Consider the following 20,834-nt stretch of genomic DNA (forward strand, 5'->3'; position numbering starts at 1 on the left):
TGTTTCGAGCTTTCTAGTCTGGATTCTCACAATAGATAACGTGGTACCTGGGAAACGAGTCCTGCTTTTTTCAAAATGGACTGGGTGCTTGCATCGGTGCGCCACCTCTTAGGGGGGCGATCAACGGAGAAGGGATTTGGTGATACCATGGAAAAAACGTGGTTCGTTCGGCAACGGCACCTACTGCCCACCACGGAGCCCAACAGGGGGACGTGGCAGAAGGTGTAACCAAATATGGTTTACCCTTGGTTGTACAGCCACACAAGGTTAACCCTTGGCCCCAGGAAAACTAGAAGTAAATAGAAGAGAGGAGAGGACAGGAAAGATGAAAAGTGAGAGAGAAAGAGACAGGAAAAGGCGACCACCGATTTCCCCTGGATGGGTCAGGTGTCATCTACGTGAAGCCGGGGCCAAAGGGGTGTGTTGCCTCTGCCGGGGGGCCTTGAAGGTCCAATCACCCGGCTTCGGCTCAACCCCCAGGATCCCCTTTTCCCCGGACAGGGCAATTCCACGCATGGCTAGGCGTGGGAGGGGGTCGAAACCCCCCGTTGGCTCCAGTCCGTGGCGACGCCACTCACCAAACACCTGCTTGCACAGACGCCCCGGTGGGGAGGGCTTTTTTTTTTTTTCTCGAGACGGTCCCAGGGAGGCGTCGTAGGAGGCGGGGTTGGCATAAAATTGAGTCGAATAATCGAGGTTTTTCAATACATTATTTCTATGGGGGTTTTGCCGGGACCGTGCCAATTCGTCGTAATATGCGGGTCGTCGCATGACCGGGGGACGTATAATCGAAGTTCCACTGTATTTTCCTTATGTCCTTCCAATAATCACTCCAACATATATCGGCAAAAAAAGAGGTGGATGCCACTAAGAGTGCATCTGACACAAGCAATCCTCTTCTTACAGTCACCTACAATGGGTTGACCATAACGGAGCCTTATTGTGCTTTACTTGCTAGGAATTTTACTTAAAGGACAATGGTGTGTAGATTGTTTTATTTCTTTTGCGCAAAAAGATCACTTAGATCAAGCAGGGTAGTGGGCTAACAGATCTTCTATGATCCAACGATTCAAGTCACCCATGACAAGCAGGTAGCCCTACATTGCAGTGTCACTGACCTCGGAGGTCAAGCTCTGCCAGAGCCCTCTGCTTCCGACAAGTCGAGGTCTCTTTACAAATGGCAATGTACTTTCATAACAAGTACAGACATAGCAGCGTAAAAACACAAGATCGCAGAGTCCTTCAGAAAATACAACGATAAAATTGCTCAAGTGCGTCTAACTTTATGTTTAAATGCGACGAAAATGGGGAAAAAATAACCTCTCTCTCATCACCGTTTGACTACAATCATTTTACTTAAACATTCCATTGCTGCCCTCTTACATGCATATTATAAAGCTGTGCATCCTATCAGAACAACATTGCATAAAAGGGGTGATAATGGATACTAATTAGTAATTTCGGTTCCCCCTTAAATTTGGTTAAAATGACTTTTGACTGTAATTGCACAAATAAGACATACAACATTCCAAACAGCCAACCTAATGAAGCCAAGGAAAGCATGGAGGCATTACGTATCTTTTTACTGTAGTCTCGTAATTATGACATAAATGTAGAAGCTTGCTGCCAAATGGGACCAAAGCCACGCGTCTACTGATGCTTTACCAGTCCACCTTACTGGGTATTTCTGCGTGTGCAATCCGGAGAGTGCCACTCGTAGCCATGGCAGCAAACATTCTGTTTTGCCAGCTGGCAGGACGCAATCCTTTTCACGAGCTGGCCGATAAACCCTCACACGCTACCCTAAAGGGTCAACTGGGACAAGACTGCCCCATCAAACTGACCAAGCCAAGGCAGGTTCCTCCGTTAAGGCATGGGCTGCTGACGCACAGGTCATCCTTCAGCTCACACAGATCGCCCGAGTACCCTGGCAGACAGAGGCACACAGCCCCCCACTGGTCCGAGCGGCACCTGCATTCGCAAAGATTGAGAAAACATATTGCTAACGTGTGTTAAGAAGAGAAGTCCTTTACCGTTAATGAAACTAAAGAACAGTGCGACGTCCCTCTCCGATCGAGCCCCCTAATCTTCCCTGGTACAAATTTTTTCAAAGTAAAAATTTTGTTATTGTTAATTTCAGCATACTGAGAATATAGTATGTAGCTAGTTTTTCTAGACGCTGGGTTTTTCCTGCAACACAACAAGGTTCTTACAGAAACCACTCAACCATAACAGGTTAATGCAGTAGACTTCTGTTAATTTGACCTCTATGAAACTGACAGAACTAATTCAATTATCTGGCAGCACAAATTAAGGAAACTGCCTAAAAACATCCAAACACATTGCTGCTTTACTTATTAGATTATAACACACCCTATATATAACTCATAGCCAGCTTTACAACAACAAAAATGAAGCGTGCCTCCGGTTATAGTAATTGGACAATTAAAAAGCCAGTAGAGTTTACTGTCGCGAAACCTTGTGCACAATGTCAATCATTGCCACACTGAAGCACAGCTGAAGTTCTTTCTTTTTTTAAATCGGTGGGAAAGTACGCTCTCAGCAATCTTTGGCATAATTTCACTAGCTGTCTCGCCACTACAGGACAAGAAAAAGTGCTGGCCTTTCTGTTGTCGATGATGCAGGCATGCAAGCTATGCAAACAATGTGCGTTCATTACTGATGTCCCTCTCTGCAAGATTAACAGGTCTTGACTTGACTTTAATGCTGAATGTGAGAACGAGGTGACAGAATATTTGGAAGCAAATAAGAATAGAAAGTGAAATGGTGTAACCACGGTTGGTGCAGCTGCTAACACTCACCGAAAACTTATTTCCGCTGTTTCTACTGAAACTGAAGATATCCTGGTGTTTATTTGAAAAGTGCGAAAATGACTACCCACTAGGACAAATCAGCAGCACAGAAAGGAAGTCTCATAGGCCATCAAAGCCTAGGTCAGGATGAGTGAATCGCCACTTGCAGTCACAAAAGCTTGCCTACAGTGATTGCCTTGAGTTCCAATTATCATGGTGGACAGCTCATTATCACTATAGACCATAATATGTAGTCCTCTGTGTGTTAAACCTTTCTTGAACAACTCTGGCCCAACTTCCATTATGCAATGCAGGACTCCGGAATGCAAAAAAACACAGGTTTCATTTCCACTAGCTTATCACATAAAGCAGCTTTTCCTTTGAATAAGGTTTCCTTTTAAAACAGCATCTTCTGACTGCCAAGCTTTGCAGAAACTTGTTCTGCTTTCATCTTGCAACACAATGGCACTTCCTCAGACTGCACACTGCTGCCAACTGCTATCATTAGTCAACATGACCAATGATACAACACTGTGCAGTCAAGGTCACATGCATCAACGTGCTTATGCCATTGTGAGTATGAGCAACATCTGCACTAAAGGCAAGGACAACCACCACAAAATTTCATGCAGATAATCCCACACTAATTCATAAGACTTGTAATGCAGTCAAACCTCGAAATAACGAACATGGATAAAAACAAATTATTGGATATAACAACATAATTACAGATTAATTTTCCGTATACTTCCTTTCATTGGAGCTCATATTCTGCTTCTGTAACAAAGTCAAAATGTGGCATCCGTTACGGTAAAGCAAATTTATGCTTGCAAGTACAGGGTGGATGGAAGGAAACTTGAACAGCGTGGCACGCTCATGCTCTGACCTTGCTGGCCATTGAAGGTCCCTGATTGTGTCGTGGATTACTGTAGTGGCTCTTCATTAGCATCCAGGCTACAACCACGCGAGAAGAAATGCAAAACAGCAGAGCGCGTAGATGGCACACTGCTCGCATCTCTTTCCATCACGATAGTGCTTTACAGTATGTTGGCAACAAGTATGTCAAATACAGTGACCAACTAATTATTCAGGCCATGCAATTTCTGATACAGCACTGCCACCTATGGTATAACTGTCAGTGGAAAAATATCAACAAAATTTTGCATGCTGCACCATGTTTCAGACATGAACCAAAGGTGTGACAGGGCAACATGGTAGCTATGAACACAACTGCTGCCACGTTGCCTGGCAGAAGCACAACCAAATTATTCCAACAAACAATTATGCCAAGGAAATCGTACATTAATTATTAGTGTAGCAATTATTCTGTAAAATGAAAGGAATCAAGGTGGATGAAAAATCACCCTTTCCATCAATAGGACCTGAACCCACAACCTTCGAAGGTTTGTTTTGCAGAGACGTGATTGTATTTCTTTTTTTTGCCGATATCCGAGTAGTATGCTTATAATGACTGCAGAAAATAAAGGTATTTTTGTGGCCAATGTGACTGTTCAATTGAGGTATGTTACGGCACATTAACAAGCTTTCTGTGCAAACTTTTTTTTTTTCAATTTAAATTTGTTTTTCAGTGCTTCAGTATCTCCTCCGTGTCTGAAAAACCAATTGGCTCCCGTATTAGGTGCAACTGAGAATGATATTTTACATCAGCAGATCTGCCTTCATTAATTGATAAACCAATCAAATGTTTGGTGTCTAATTTTAATAGGAACTTGCCATTTAGTACAGAGATATTTCTTCTGTAGCTTAAAACCGTCAAATAGCACTAATGCCTTGCAGCCCGTGAGTAAAAAAACAAATACAGAAGATTCTGTTGCGATGGTCTTACGTGGCTCCATTCTGGCAGGGATTGATATCACAGGGGTCACTGGTGAGGGCGAGCTCACAGTGATTTCCGCGGAAGCCATCTGGGCAGAAGCACTGGTAGGATGGCCGCCCTCCAGTCAGCAGTGATGTAGTCTGGATAGAGTCATAGCACGTGCCGCCGTGCAAACACGGGTTCGTAAGTGATGAGCAGTTGGACAGCCGCACGCACTGGCCCAAGGCAGGATCTGTGGACGGATTATTTTACATGTTTCACCAGACAGTTTTTGTGACAACAATACCCACTGTTTGGGTGAACTGGTTTACCTTAACAGTGTTCATAAAACAAGTCAACGACAAAGATGAAAGGAACACATACGACAGGATGCAAGGACAGAAAAAGGCAAGTGCAAAAAAAAAAACGGGAAGTGTGTGTGTCGGGGCTGGGAGGAGCTGGGCTGGCATGTCAAACAGTCAGAGGGATAAACATACATAAAAGAAAGAAAACAGGGGAGGAGGAGTCTAGTGTACACAAGACCTCCGGCCCACTTGTTTCTTTTCTTTCTTTATGTTTCCCCCCCCCCCTTATCCACCCCATTTGACACACCAGCCCATGCCTTCTGTCCTTTTTTCTCCCCTCACTAGAACTGTGAATCTATTTCACAGCCCTTCCATTTTACATTGCTATGTTGGGCAGCTACCACAAAAATTTAATTTCGTAGAAAACCACGACAATATTAAGACAAAAAAAAATTCCACTTAAATCATGAAGCTGTTGGACGTGCCTTTGCTCTCATGGGAAATGATTACATATATAAACCAGTGTCCTCAATTAAAACATTGGGCCCCCTACAGAGCAGTCTAAATAATACAAAAACACTAGCATTATTGCTGGGACAAAGAAAAAAAATAGGTGTCTGTTCGAGCTTGACATTGCTATGGCATTCCACTGCTGAGCACAAGGCCCAGGTTTCATTCCGGATGCAGAGGACACATTTGAATGGGACAGAATGCAAAAACATTGTTTAACACATTTTTGGTGCACATTAAAGAACCTCTGGTAGTCTAAATTACTACAGAGCCCTCCACTATGGCATTACTCGCAATTAGAGCTGTGCGAATAGCAAAATTTTTAGTGCGAAGTGAATTCGAATATTAAAATGTGAGTGCGACTCGAATCGCACATTTTTTGAATAATTGTCGAATATTTTTTTTAATACATTGAAGCGAAATTACAGAAAAAAAGTTGCAGAGGATCCCTAAGCATATTCTTATGAGAAAGCAAGATGAGAGCGTTTCCAGGGATGTTACCGAGGGCTTCTGATTTGGAGCAATTTTTGGAGCAGGAAAATTTTCATTTTGCAACACTTTGGAGCAGCAAAAATTTCTATCTTGGATCACTGTGGAGCAGGTAATTTTGCATCTGGGAGCATTCTGGCGCAGCCAATTTCCCATCCTGGAGTACACTGCAGAATCAAGTTGCATTTACATTCAAGCACCTGAATAATTATTATGGAGCTCTTATGAAGATCGAGCTAGAAATATCTAGATTCACTGTAAATCTCGTGGAGAAAATCATCTCGGAAGCACTTCATATTTCACTCGATAATGCCAAAATTATGGCGTCATGCAGTTAAGCATTCTGGAATAACCTCTTCAGCGATTATTTCAGCGACATGAAGGCGAAAGCCATCTTCCCTTTTTTGTCTTCTCACTCGATGCATTGATCCTCCCTCGCCCCCCTCTGAATGGTTTCTGCACCTAACATGGTTATGCACCACCTCCAGGATCGGAGGCATTGCAAGCTTTCTGCACCTCACCTGCTTTTGCACTGCCTCCCTGATCGGCGCACCGATCACGGAGGCAGTGCAAAGCGACTATGTCATCTGATGACGTCATCACGTGACGTCACGGTGTACTACGTCATAATATTACGATGGCTAGGCCTTCGATTGTTTATCAAACAGAGAGGAAACGCCCCGCCAGTCGTTCGTAAGGAGCATGAAGGGATGCCAGGGGAGGGGGGCTGCGTCGCTCGAAGCATCAGGAGACGTACTGCTCATAAACTTACTGTGCTCTCAACGCTTACTTCGTGTTTAGAGAACTGGCAGCACGAAAACTGCTTCGGTTCCTGCAGCAGTCGTATTTCCTTAAACCATCGTTTTGTTGAGTTACGAGAGATCGGATGCAAAAGAGTTAGCTGCTAGCCTCACTTCGTGTAATAATACAATTTGTTGGTATCGCATTCATCACTTTGCTCTTAAGCGAAACTGACTTTTTTTTTTTTACCGTCAGCTCCTGACCCTGGAAGGCGAGGGGCGGATGTGTAACATGGCGTAGCCGCTTCACAGTGGGCCTTCCGACGCTAGGGCCGTCAGCGGCGGGCCCGCTACTGACAGTTGCGCATATTAAAACCGAATTCGGCTGCTCCGACCAGGAGGCACGCTTTTAATAACGACATAACATTTAAAAAAAAATTGGGACCCTAGCACTCACAAGCTCGAACGAGCAGGGCCTCCTCCGGGGTACTTCCCGCAAGAACGATTACAAACTCGGGTGTGCTGGTGGAATGAATTACGAAAAAGCTCGTCTAGATGAAGAACCAAGAATTTGAGGAAAAGTGTCAATGCGTTCCCACCGCTCACGCGCTCTTCCATGGACGTGTAAGCACGGAAAATTCAATATTGTTCCATATATCTATTGCTAGTGATCCCAGATTTTATTCTGTGACGTCCAGCAACAGAAGTGAGACATTTTAGCGGCACGCGTGCAGTTATTATTGAATATTGCTTTAATTACGTGTCATACGACGCTTGAAACGAGCTACCAGCAGCGTTTCTAGAACAGACGATGTCCGCCAATGAATCACCACCACACTTTCTAGCTACCGAGTGTCCTAGATGTCACGAACCTCTGCAGAGAGTGCGTTTTGCCGTCGAGACGGCTTGCACAACAGAAGCTGCGTCGGCACCGTGCATGGCATTGTGGCTTACTCGAGACGCACGAGCAGGCGCCATTTATTCAGTGGAATAAATGGTGCCTAAATAAATAAATTCTTGGTCTGCGGTTGTGACTTTGGCGGCTCCAAGATCAAGCTGCACATGTTTTGACGCGCCGGTGGTGCGATTGCCGGTGATAGACGGCCCCATACCCGAGACTCTGGCACAGTTTGGCGCAATTTTCATCGATATTATCAGGATGGTGCAGTAAATCCAATTTAGCGCACTTTGGCGCAGTTGGCGCAGGAGTGGAATCACTGCGTTTCTTTTGGAGGTTGGTCAAGCACTGGAGGGGTTGTGTTCCCTAGTTTTCTTATCAAGAATGAGGCAATGCAGAGGCCGAATTGTATTTATTACCATGATTTGGTGCAACCAATGTGGTGTCGCCAACACTTTACATGCGAAAACCTCTCCTCCTCCTCCAACTTCTGTGGAGGCCCAACTGATGTGGTGGACAAGGGCGACTCCCTTCGAGTCCAGAGTTCCTAATCTGCCCCATAGACGTCAATGTATAAGAACATCAGAAATTTTGGACTCTGAAACTCTTTTGCGTCCGATTTTTCGAACTTTCTGCCCAAATTTCAGGTCCGAAATGGCATTAATCAAAGCCCCCACATTTGCCATGTCTATCATCTCGGAGGTTCGAACCAGCACTTTCGTGAGTCAATCTGTTTGCGGCCTTAGCAGAGTTTGGAAGGCAGTTTTCCCGCATTGCCAGAGTGTGATAGGGTGATGCATATCGAACATCTGAAGGGTCATGGCGCAGTGCAGTGATGTCTTTACGGATAAACACCAGAAATGCATGGAGGCAAGATGGCCGCAAACGCACCCAACCCTTATGGTAAACATCTTCAGCTAACTGCTCAGTAGTGCATGTGGCCTAGCACAGTGGTATGCGTGTAACCCGAACGTGCCACGCCGTCGTTCATGCTGCCTCGTTGTGCGAGACCGCTAAGTGCGCTGCACAGACTTCACGAACGAGAGCAGCTCGCCAGCGCCGCGCCCGTATGCGATCGGGAACGGAGTGGCCATGTCATAACTAGGATTATCAGAACAAACGCTATCACGGTGTCAGCTTGGGTGGCGATGTGCTGCACACAGCTAGGAACGATCAGCTTCAAGCGGCAGCAAATGCTGTGTATCGGCGGCGATTCGGCGATGCGTGTGCACATCGTTCACGTGCGCACACCCATTGGGGAAAGCCGGACAAGTCGTCCACACTTCCGCCACATGTGTTCTGCGTCATCGTTTCCAAACGCTCTATGCGAGGGAGCCGTAATCTATTCCGCGCTTTGCTGGTATCAGCGGCGCCCATCACGAGACGCAAATTTGCAAGTGGCGGTTGGCACATAGTTGAGCGGGGTTTGCGGCAGGCAGTGCTGGGCAGTATCGAAGACATGTATCTTAGATGCTAGAGTTTTCGAATAGGGGCTCCAAAGGTTTGGGGCCCCAAAGCTCTTTGTGTGTGCTCACTTTGGGTCAATTCAGAAGCTAAGAGTTTTCGAATAGAGTCTGTGCGCTTTGAACACTCCCCCTGTTCTATGTCACTCTAGTCTGGGCCAAGAGCCGTCGCTTCAGTTGGTGCCGTCATGTTTGTTTGACGCAAAGTTTTTAGGGCAGGCTTTGGGGCTCCCGCTAAATTTGAGAAAGAGCGTACCCAAAACAAAACCCAAACGCTGTTTGGGTCTCGCGCATGCGCAGTGGCCTAGACGCTATTTCTTTGGGGCCAACGATCGGGGCCACTATTCGAAAGCTCCCTACTATCTTAGATACACTATGGGTATCTTGTATCTGTATCACGATACGTCTCGCAAAACGAGTATCTGTATTCCGATACATTTAACCCCTTGGGGGTTTTCGTCGTACATGCACGGCCTGGCGTTTATTTTGAAAACGCGCACCTTTTTCGATCATTTCTCTTGCTTGGCCTTGCTGCCACACTTCGGGAATACGTGGAATTTTTTTTATGCGCCAATGTCTCCCTTGTACTTTTTTTGCTTCCCAAAACGGCGCGCCGGCTATCGCTTGCCCATCCGAGCGCGTTCGCGGTGCAGGTGGTTTAAAGTGCATGCCTTTTTCGATCATTTTTCTTGCTTTGCATGTGCTTTGGGAATACGTGGAATTTTTTTCATGCGCCGATGTCTCTCCGTAGCTTTTTTTATGCTTCGCAAAACGGCGCACCGGCAATTGCTTGCGCAACCGAGCGCGCCCACGGAGTGGTTGGTTTGAAACGCGCTTTCTTCGATCATTTCTCTTGCTTGGAATGTGCTACCACGCTTCACGAATACGTGGAATTTTTTTAATGCGCCGATGCACCTCCGTGCGTCGATGTCTCTCAGTCTTTTTCTTGCTTTCCAAAGCGGCGCGGTGGCTTTCAGTTGCACATCAGAACGCGTGCATGCGTCCCGGATGGTTTTGGTTTCGTCCTTCGGATGGTTGTCGCTTCTTGCACCCGCAAAGCTGATGGCTGTTTGGTTTCTTATCTCTCAAAGGGTAACCGCTTGTTACTCTCTCGTTTATTGCTTCCCGGGGCGCGATTACATCTGTTTCCGTGCGGCGCTAAATTACGCAAACGATGCCGCCGTGATTGCATTTCCTGTTTTGTGGTCTCGGAAAAACTAACTACGTCTTGTTGGCGATAAGTCGAAGGATTACTGTAGCTTTTTCACTCGTTTTGCTTTCCGAACGGGCGCACAACCATAGAGTTTTCTTCCGTGCGCTCACTGACGCAGATCGCTTACGCTATGGAAGCAAGCGCCGGTTGCTCTGCTGCTGGTGAGTTAAGCAGCGATTCTTCCGATGCGGACTATTCCCCAAGTGCCGAATGAGAATCTGATTCATTGGATTTCAGTTTGTCAGACGAGAATTTTTTCACGAGTTCAGACTCCGATGATGATCAAGGAGCAACATATGAAAAGCATGCGTGGCAAGCCATGCTTCAAAGATTATCACATGCTGAAAAGTTTTTAGTGTTAGAGCACGAAGATTTTTAACCGGAAAAGTACTCTGGTGTGCTTATTTCTGTATGTCTGTGAGCTATGTTTAATACAATGCATAATTTTTATTTATAAAAACTGTTGAAGCTTTTTTTTTAGGATTTTGCTTGATTTTACTATGAATAAACCATGTGTATGTAACAACAAAAATTATTTTCTGTCTCTTTACAGTCACGAAAAAAATTTTAGACAATTTTTTTTCTTAAACAGAATCGTCTGAAGAATTTATTTCAGTAATAAAAAAATTACACATTTTTGGAATGGATTTCGCGAAAAAATTCGACCCTCACAGGGTTAATGTATTGTGTATCTTAATATACAAGATACTGGCTATAGAAACACCACCGTGCGAAACAATAAACCTCGGCTGAACTCCACTTCTCAAGCTGATATTGCTGCCACTAAGCCACCTGAATAAAACTAATGACAGTGAGGTTTTTGTATCTTTCAGCTAGAATGCTCCAGCGAAGGCAGGCGATCAGGTCTGCGCGTCCCCATTGGTGGAGCAGAGTCACGTGGTGGCGCTCACGCAATCTAGACAAAAACAAGCGCGCGAACGTCTACGCCCAGCCGACCTTTTCTTTTCTGGATATTTTCTTTCTTTTTGCCTGTGATGATGCAATGACACTTGCTCGTAGCCAAAGTACTGTGCTGCGTACTCAAATTCGTGTGGTGTTTTTCGCTCAAATTGTGCCGCTATATATGTGTCGTTATTGAAGTTTCTCTTGTGTGGTGCTTCATTGCAAAGTTTCAAGAATGCAATAATGAGGTTGCTTTGTGTCTCGCAGCGTTCACACATCAGCGATTTGAAAGATGTCGTGGACGTAAGTTTAACTTCAATACGATGAGATTGACTTATATGCAAATGAAATTCTAACAACCGTCGCACCACCGGCGCCGATGCTAGATGCAATAGAACAAGCATTTACGTAGCACAAGATATTTTGGCGTACTGGATCTTTGCTCTTCCTGCTAAATTGCTCAAGGAGTTCTTTTAAAGGGGCCCTGCAAGCCTTTTTTGAGCATGGTCAGAAAACACTGCCGACTGGTAGTCGAGGCTCCCGAGAACACGCGAGCCAAACATTATAGCGCAGCACACGGCCTGGATTTTACAATAAATTCTCAAACTCAGCTGAAGATCACTCCCTCTTCTCTCGACAAATGATGCTATATACCCAAAATCACTGCGTCATGTCCTCAAGTTCCACGCCATTGGCTGATTTGAGTATTTTGAGCGGAATAGTTACTGTGGTCGCCGCGAAATGCCACTACGTGCCCGCGCGCGCACTCGCGATCACGCAAAGTCAGCCGCACGTTTGAAGAAAAAAAAGAAATGAAAGTGCTCAAGGTCATGACGTGCGCTGATGAAGGGCCGCATCTTCTTGCCCCCTCGTCAAGCCCGTCCCTGCGTAGCTTTCCGTGAGCTCGCTGGTACGAGGGGAGAGAGAAAGCGCTTGAAGTGTGCGACAAATCCCTGTAACTCCGCTCGCTCGTACTTGACGGATTCAAAAAATTTTTGCGGCATGCAATTCGTGAAGCGTCATGCGCTAATACAAGACTATTTCATCGTAACTCAGAAAAGCGTTGCAGGGCCCCTTTAATCATAATTTGAGCACAAGTGCTTGCTGTCCTCCTTTGCATTTCATGCATTACCTAGGTCTCTGTATCATTTTTGCCTGTCTGTTTACTGCAGTATTTCTTTTGTAACCTGCTGCTAAAATATGTACTCTGGTTCATTCTTATTTTTTGACTGTCTGCATCATTCCTGCTATTTACATATCTACATTACATTTGTGTTTGCTGTTATGTCAAGGCGATGTAGTGGACGAATATAGAATAATGTGGCTGTGCCTGGAGTATAACAAAAATTCTGCTTACTACTTAATAAACTAGCGAAATTGAGTTTGCATTATAATAATGGAAATTATAAGAAAACATCTTCAAATGTTAGGAAAAGGATTCGAGAAACGTAATACCAAGTACGCCGTTTTCCTCATGAGCATCCCTGCGGGCCAGTTTATGCTAACTTCTACAGGCATTTTTTCTATTGTCTGACTTTAACATCTAAGTTGACGACGGCTTCACTGGGTGTCAACATTTTTTACGGCCACACACGGCAAGGAAACGCCATCGTCTCCATGGGTGTCGGCAGGATTTTGTCTTGGGGGGTTGCAAAGCCGTGTTGTATCACTGATGGCTGATGGGGGTGTAGTCTGCTAGTGTGGCTAGAGGAGGAAAAATGCCCCTTTGGGACCCCCCTGCCGGCGCCCAGAGTTGGCCCTGAGAAGCAATAGGATGACAGTCCGCCACCGGTTGTTTCGCCCAAAGCATATTTGACAGTGCTGCAGTATGGTAGGGTATGAGCACAGTCACATGGTTTGATTTGATATTTTCCGGGCTTCTTTTGAAAGCCGGCAAAAATCTACACATAGCACGTACGTTGCCAAAAAAAACTAGATCGGTCATTTTGGAATGCCCTCTACGACGTGACAAAAGGCACTTGGCCATAAAATGAATATTAAAAATGTTGCATAAACCAATGAAGCCCAATATAAAAATACCATAACGAGTTCCACATGACGGTTAACCATATGCTGTTGATTTCATTTAGTCGCAGTTAACAACTTCTGTTTATTATTTGGTTCTACTTACGTGAAACACCCTGTATACTTATTCACCTGAAAGGTGTAGAGCAGCAGTAAAAGCCAACTACCGAGGTGTCCACGCTTTAACTGTCAGGTGATCCGGTATTGTGAAAACAACAAACAAGATGCTTACGGACAAGGTAAGACTGCACAGCAGTATTCACGGCATCGTGCAAGACTTCTTATTGATTTTCTTCAAGTACACGGCAACCCACTAGCTGGTCGGCAAGTAGAGCAGCGACACCAATCAAATACAAAAGCATCAAGCAAAAACCACTGCAAACACAGCGTATAAAGAGCTGTCATGTTAAGCAGACAAACACATCCTAATAAGTTGTTTCGGAATGAAACTAATATTGAAACAAATTTAACAAAGTTGGTAGCAGTTAAGAAATTTTCAAGCAAACATTTTTATGTCCGTTTGCTGCTTCATTGTACAGATCTATTATACAGTAAAACCTCGTTAACACGGATCTCACGGGACTGGCGTAAATGTCCGAGTTAACCGAATTCCGGATTGTACATGAAAACAAAAGGAAAATGTGCTCGGCACAGACAAACCTTTATTTCATGAAAAACTGCGTTATTTTTGTGTACCTAATCATCGGAATTTGTGCTAGGACGATCTTCTTCAACCCCATCAGGTGGCGGTGCGCACGCTTGCTGTTGCGAGAACCGACACGGAACTCCTCGAGGACAGCGAGGGCTTCGGCAGCCTCCTGCACGGTGCGATGTCGCGTCGGCTCATCTTGAGTGTCATCATCCGAACAGTGATTCTGATCCTTTTCAAGCACTTCCAATAATATGTCATCGTCAGGCAGCAGACCAGCAACGGCAACATCATCGTCTATAGCGACGTAGTCTACAAGCTGGACGGCACTTGGAAGGAGCGACTCAAAACGCGTGTCATTCACCTCTTCGTCGTCCATATTTCCAGTGGGCTCGCGGGTATCCTCTGGAGTGGCCTCCGGAGAAGCATCTGAGTTGTCAGGGCTGACAAAGCCGCTGTGCCGGAAAGAATTTGCAATGACCTCGGGCGGCGTGTTGCTCCAGACATGCGCTAAAACGTGAACTGCAGTCAGGAGACTCGGGTCATATTCGCGTCCTGCTTCCTTGCACAGTAGGATCCGTTCTAGTACATGCTTTCTGTACCTGCTTTTTACATGCTGAATTATCCCTTGATCCAGCGGTTGCAGGGCAGCCGTCGTGTTTGGAGGTAGAAATACAAGTTCGATGCACTCCAGCCCCGTCACACTGGTACGAGCACTGCAGTTAACTACGAGTAAAACCTTGCGCTTTTTAGCGGAGAAGCTAAAAACGAGCCAGGTACTGGGGAAGCTCAGTTCCCTTCCAGTCAGCAATGCGCCGTTCATCCACTGCTGCTTTTTTCCCGCACACGTTCCGAAAGACCAATCCGTGCCTTTCTTTAAAGCGGGCAAACCATCCTTCAGATGGTTTGCTCGCTCCATCCAAACCATCCTTCAGATGGTTTGCAAGCAGTTTTGCTACAATATCCTTCTGATGCACTGAAAGCGTCGATGCTCATTTTCAGTGCGTACCTTTCAGCTTGCTGACAGATCAACGGTCCACTCAAGGGAAGCTGGCTGTTCTGTATGTCTGTTATCCACCGCATGAGTGCGTCTTCCAGTTTCAGGTGCGCTGCCGTCCTTAGTCTTTTTCTTTTGCCGGTGAATTTGCCGCTGTCAAACGCCTGAAAATTTTTGCTTGGTTCTTCACGTAGCCACTTAAGGTGCTTCTCTTAACGTCGTACTTTTTCATTAGGCAGTTTTCCAATAGCGTACGCAAGGCTTTGCATTGGCTTTTCGCGCAACTGCGCATGCATGGCACGCTAACCGCTTGCGGGCTCCCGTTAAGTGACGGAAATAGCGGGCCGCAAACGCTAACTTAGCGTACGTTATTCTAAAACTGCCTATTATCTCCTGTCGAGAAACGCCTGCGTTCACGTCTTTCAATATCATCACCTTTCTTTCTAGATCATTTGCTGGCTGCTGTGGCCGCTTGACTTTGGTGACGGTCGCCATCACTATGAAGCGTGACGGCGGCGGCAACGTGCACAAGCACAGCCAGAGAACGCAATGTGCACGGTCTCGCACGCGCAAAGTTGGCGAAGTCACAACACAAAGGAACCAGCAGCGTAGTTAGACACTGGATGCACCGGCGGCCCAAGCGCTTCCGCCGGGTGGTGACTAGCGCCACCTAGACACTTCCCCCTCATTCACTATCATCATGATCATTTCCTGCTGCAGTTGTTTGTTCGGTTTCGGTTTCTCCGAAACTCCGGTTGCGCTGTCGGTTACGGCAAGCAGTGCTTGAGCCTCCAAGCTACCGCGATCGCGCGACTCAAAGCATGAAGTCCCGACTCCGTAGTTGTCTGAGTTAACCGGTGCGAGGCTAAATCCCTCCGAATTAATGAGCATTCAACACCATTGAAGTATACACAGTTTTACCGGGACCGCGCCGCGAGTCCGAGTTAACCGAATTTCCGAGTTAACGAGATCTGGATAAACAAGGTTTTACTGCAGCAAATTTACAAATGTATCAAAGTATCTTAAGATACAATGGTGAAGTATCGTATCGGATACAATAATTCCTAAGGTATCTTGTATCTGTATCTCAAATACAGTGGTGGTCGAGTCAGTTTAGGATTTGGAGCAATTTTTGGAGCAAGAAGTCTGTTTTGGAGCAGATTCGGAGCAGGAGGAACTGTGTTTTGGAGCAGGTTTAGAGCAGACAAAAAGGAATTTAGGACCACTCGGAGCAGAACTTGCCTAAATTTTTGGTGAATATTCTTATTTGTGTGCGTACTGAAAATGCTGCTGGTATTCAAACAATTAAACAAGGAGACAAGGCCAACATCCACAGAGCAGCCATTAATCAATGTCTTAGCATGACAGAGTGTCACATTCTGGCTTCACTGCACTGCACAAGATGTGTGTTGCGTAAAGCATTAGTGACAGGGCAAGCATGCACATACTGTTTGGGATTGCCTGCGTAGACAGTGAATTCAATAATCATCACAACTCATTATGTATGATGTTCCATCGTACTCAATAATTTTTAAAGGCGTGTGCACCGAATGGCGTTCTGCTTTCACTTTCAAGGACTTTGGGTTGAGCACTTACTTCCGGTTTTCCTAATATTCAGAAAAAGCCGTCTAAAAAATAAAACTGGTACAAAGTAAACTGGTACAAAGGGAGCGGGCTCAGTGATCAATCCAAGCATAAAGGAGAGGGATGCTCTTCTTCAAGGCAGCCTTGACGACAAGTCGACTAGTTGAAACGTTGGCTTTAGCGACACCCCACATTCATGGATGTTTCACCTTCATATGCTGTCAAGGTGCGATTGGTGGACATGAGTTCCCGTGCTACTCACATGGTTGGGCAATAACTATGGCTTCCTGCGAACACGCCAGATGACAGGGGACAACCGACTGGTTAGGTGGGAAGAGTACCACCGGTTTTCTTTTTTTTTTTCTTGTGTGTGTGGGGGGGTGAAAGGTCAATGGCCGAACACATTCCCCTACTTAACTACTACTTAACGAAGCCGCTGCACGGCTCGTTAAGTAGTCCGTGAACAGCAAGAAATCCCTGCGGCACTGCCGCTCAATGCTCATCAACGTGTGATTTGTGAACAAACGGTGGCCTGGGAGGGAATCAGTTGGGAAGATTTGCAAGCCGGAGAACTTCATTGACCTTTTTTTGTCAACTGACCACAACATTGATTGTTCGAATGGTGTGTATGACGTGTGAGAGCACTTGTTCTTTATTTGTGGCCGACTGTGCGGCTCAGTTCCTACGTATGCTGGCTTGCCACCGCATTACGTCCATTCCACAATCAAGACACGCGACGAGCGCTTGGATGTGCGCGAGCAGCAGTTGCACCACACTGTGCCAGACGCACTCCATACCGAAGGACATTGCACAGCACGATTAGGAGCCATTTACTTTTATTGCGAAATATCAAACAAACCTTCGCACAGCTGAATCTTCATTTGTGTGAAGACGCCGTTTACAGCGTGCAGCGCCGATAGCTGTTGCCGCTTGGCCGCAGTGGCTACATAACAGGACACGAAGTGAGTTGCGAACGAAAAAAATCACTTTTCTACGTGGTATCGCCTGTTTCCTAACAAATAAGACTGACTATCGACGGCATGCTAAACTTTCAACAACGGAGACACACGCAGCGGCGTGGAGACTTTGGTTAGGCTGAATATAATAACAAAAAGCGCATCGCTGGAATGGATCGAGTAGAGGATATCGGCGGCATTACGGAAAAGCTCCAGTAGTGTTTGTTGCGATCAAGAATATTTTTGGGCCATAAAATCGATGCTGTGTAAACAGGTGGAATAGGGAACTTTGGCACAGTTGTCACAAGCTGTCCTCGAATGCGTGCAGCAAGGCGCAGGGATACGGAATTGTAGCAAAACAGCGAAATTGGCACAGTTGGACCACCACGGCAAATAGTTCTTGCCTGAGTAGCTTGTATCATATTGTCACGGGGTCGTGACGTCGACGAAGACAACAGCTGGCGTGGTCAAGATGAAACTCTTTATTTGGCCGAACTTGTGGCCGGGAAATGAAAACTCAAACTACAGCAATACATGCTGTACACTGATAGCGGCGAACTGGGCGTTGGCCGTCGAAATACTAAGAAGCGCGTCGGTATTTATACATGTGCCGTCGAATATTCCAGTGTTATCGTTGGTTGCCTGTCAAACTCTAGAATAAGCTCGAGTGTTCGTGTCTTGCGCGCAACCTTAACAAAACAATCTATAATATACGGGAAGCTTCTCGAACAATGAGGTGCAGTTTGCGCTGAGCGTTGCTGACAGTCTTTGTGGGCGAAAACCGAATACTGCGAAAGTGATAAGAAACGCACGTGGCAATGCTCCCCTCTGAAAAAGCATCGTCCCGAAACAGAACACGAGGGGGCGAACTTGTGGCCGGGAAATGAAAACTCAAACTACAGCAATACACACTGTACACTGATAGCGGCGAACTGGGCATCGGATACCTTGAAATACAATTTCAAGGTATCTTTGCCCAGCCTTGGCGGCAGGTACCGAATGTATTCACGAGAGCCTGGGCACACACCAAAATGCCTGATAAGTGTACTGGGAGGTATTAAAGCTATTTCGGATGTGGCTATGGCGATGTGACTGCTTGAGCGGAATAAAAAAGCATGAATTCGTTTTTTCGGACTGCCAGATTTTTCTAACGCTTTCGCGGTCCATAGGGAGTCCGAAAAATCAGAGATTGACTGTATTTATCTTCTGAAAGTTGGAATACTTCAAACAGTCAAATTTTGGTGCGAATCGAATCGAATAGCAAACACTATTCAAAAAATATTCAAAAGTTGGAATATTCGCACACCCCTACTCACAACTCACAGTGTAGTCTCGGAACATTAACCTTCACCCCTAGCACGCCCTGATCCTCTTTAAACGTTTTCTACACAAAATAATTTGCCATTTTCCAGGATTATCTGTTTATGTAGCAACACAGTGCAGACTTACAAAGCCTGTGAAGTGCAAACTTGTTGCCAAGAAGCTGTCTTATAAGACAAGACAGATGAGAGCCTCTTACCCTCTCGATATCCAGGCAAGCAGCCACACCAAAGCTGCGCTCTGCACTGCATGCCGTGGGTACAGCTCCAATGCGTGCAAGGTGCCCGAGGCACCTCGCAGTGGCGCCCCGAGTGGAGGCCACTACAGAGGCAGGTGAAGGTGGAGTTGCCGCTAAGGCCCCCGTCAACCTCTTGGCAGGTGCCGTTGTGCATGCAGGGAGAGTTGTCCTTGCAGGGGCCCACAGCCTGCTCACAGTGGGGTCCCCCAAATCCCGGCGGGCAGACGCACTCGAAGCTTCCTGGCTGGTTGACACAGCTGCCACCATTCAAGCAGACGCTCTCCTCCGCACATTCATCGACGTCCTCGTCACACAAGGGACCACGATAGCCTGGAACACATATCGATTAGATGCACACAATACTCACGTTCACCGGAATGCCCATATGGGCTACCAGCATGGGCAGAAAAATGTGAATGTAAAATACTGTATGGCATGACTCCGAAAAGCACACCAACAAGCTAAGCCTGAACATAAAGCCAAAGCAGAATCAAGATGCTTCTGCATGGGGGAACATGAATTGCGGAAATTATGGAACAATGGCCTAAAGAATGCACAAAAGATGTATGTGAATTGTTACAGGCACGCACCATGCCACCACCAGTGAGGTCTGGTAGTTGCCGATTTTGATCTTGCGAAAATACGCAAATAGTACCAAGATTGGGTCATTGTCACACACATATATCGCCTCCACTGTTCCTAAACTGAACTTGCCTCATAATATGCTACCATCTTGTGCATTTTTCTTTTCTTTGTTTGTTTTGTGCCTTCATACATTTGTACCTGCCAGTCAATCCTTTTGATGATAGTAGGGGTGTGCGAATATCAAATTTTTCGAATACGAATCGAATACGAATATCCACCTTCGAATATCGAATCGAATATCGAATATCAAAGGAAAAATGCCTCCACAGTAACAATATTTTATTTAACATGTAGCTATTTGAAAAAAAAAAAACATTAACAGCCTGACTGGCCACACAACATACACTGCTATCACCAGAACACAATGTCCAGGCTAGCACAATGCACATCACAACACAAGCAAATATCACGGCACAATGAAAGTAATGACTAGATGTTATCATGAAGAAATATGAGTTGGTCCACATGGTCAGGCAGCAGGCGCTCCCTTCTAACAGAGACACCCCACCCCCCTGCCACTGAAAAGGCACGCTCGCTTGGAACAGAAGTGGCTGGTATAGGGAGGTAGATGGGGCAAAGCTTTGCCAGACTGGGGTATCTGAAGGTGCCTACAGTCCGCAACCAGTCACATGGGTCTTTCTGCAGAAGTGGTCCCGCATAGTGAACGAGTGGTAGTGCGGCACGTTACGGCCGCATAATATTGAAAATGTACGGTTACATGATCGCCAACAGCGCTGCACGTCGGAGATGCACCAGCAATAAATCATACGTATTGGGGCGCTCGTCGCAGGCAGATATCGTGCCTCCGTGTACTTACGATGTGTATCGCTCCTCTCGGCAACGTTTTTAGCTATACGAACGCAGCAGAAATGTGGAATACGAGTTATTTTATGCATGATAATCGAATCGCATATTCGAATTTTTCGAATATTCGTAGTTATCGAATATTCGAAACTTTTCGGATACACGACTTTCGAATCGAATACGAATATTTCGAATGTAATATTCGACGAATATTCGAAACTTTCGAATATTCGCACACCCCTAGATGATAGATTCAAATTTTTCAATTAAATTTTGCTGCAGTGTGCTATATATTTAAAGGTCGAGGCACACTTCATACACGAGGAGATAGGCGTTTGATAAACAGCAACAAAATAATAAAGCAGACATGTACTTCACCTTGTTCCTTTTCAATATTACTACCCACACACATGTACGAGTAGGTACAGGTACATATAAATCAAGAACTAGAACAACCACAACATAA

General features: G+C 45.7%; 1 protein-coding gene across 1 annotated transcript in view; it reads right to left on the bottom strand.

Moving 5' to 3' along the window:
- LOC119406482 (protein crumbs-like) overlaps positions 1-20,834 on the bottom strand; it is a 286,551-nt gene that overhangs the window by 107,702 nt on the left and 158,015 nt on the right. The window contains exons 7-9 of the mRNA XM_037673508.2: positions 18,881-19,249; positions 4,660-4,882; positions 1,845-1,971 (exon numbers count right to left, since the gene is read on the bottom strand). Of these exons, the coding sequence (XP_037529436.1) occupies positions 1,845-1,971; positions 4,660-4,882; positions 18,881-19,249 (719 nt within the window). The remainder of the gene's footprint in view (positions 1-1,844; positions 1,972-4,659; positions 4,883-18,880; positions 19,250-20,834) is intronic.

The sequence above is a fragment of the Rhipicephalus sanguineus genome, chromosome 1 (genome assembly GCF_013339695.2).
Source record: "Rhipicephalus sanguineus isolate Rsan-2018 chromosome 1, BIME_Rsan_1.4, whole genome shotgun sequence".
NCBI classification, from domain to species: Eukaryota; Metazoa; Arthropoda; class Arachnida; order Ixodida; family Ixodidae; genus Rhipicephalus; species Rhipicephalus sanguineus.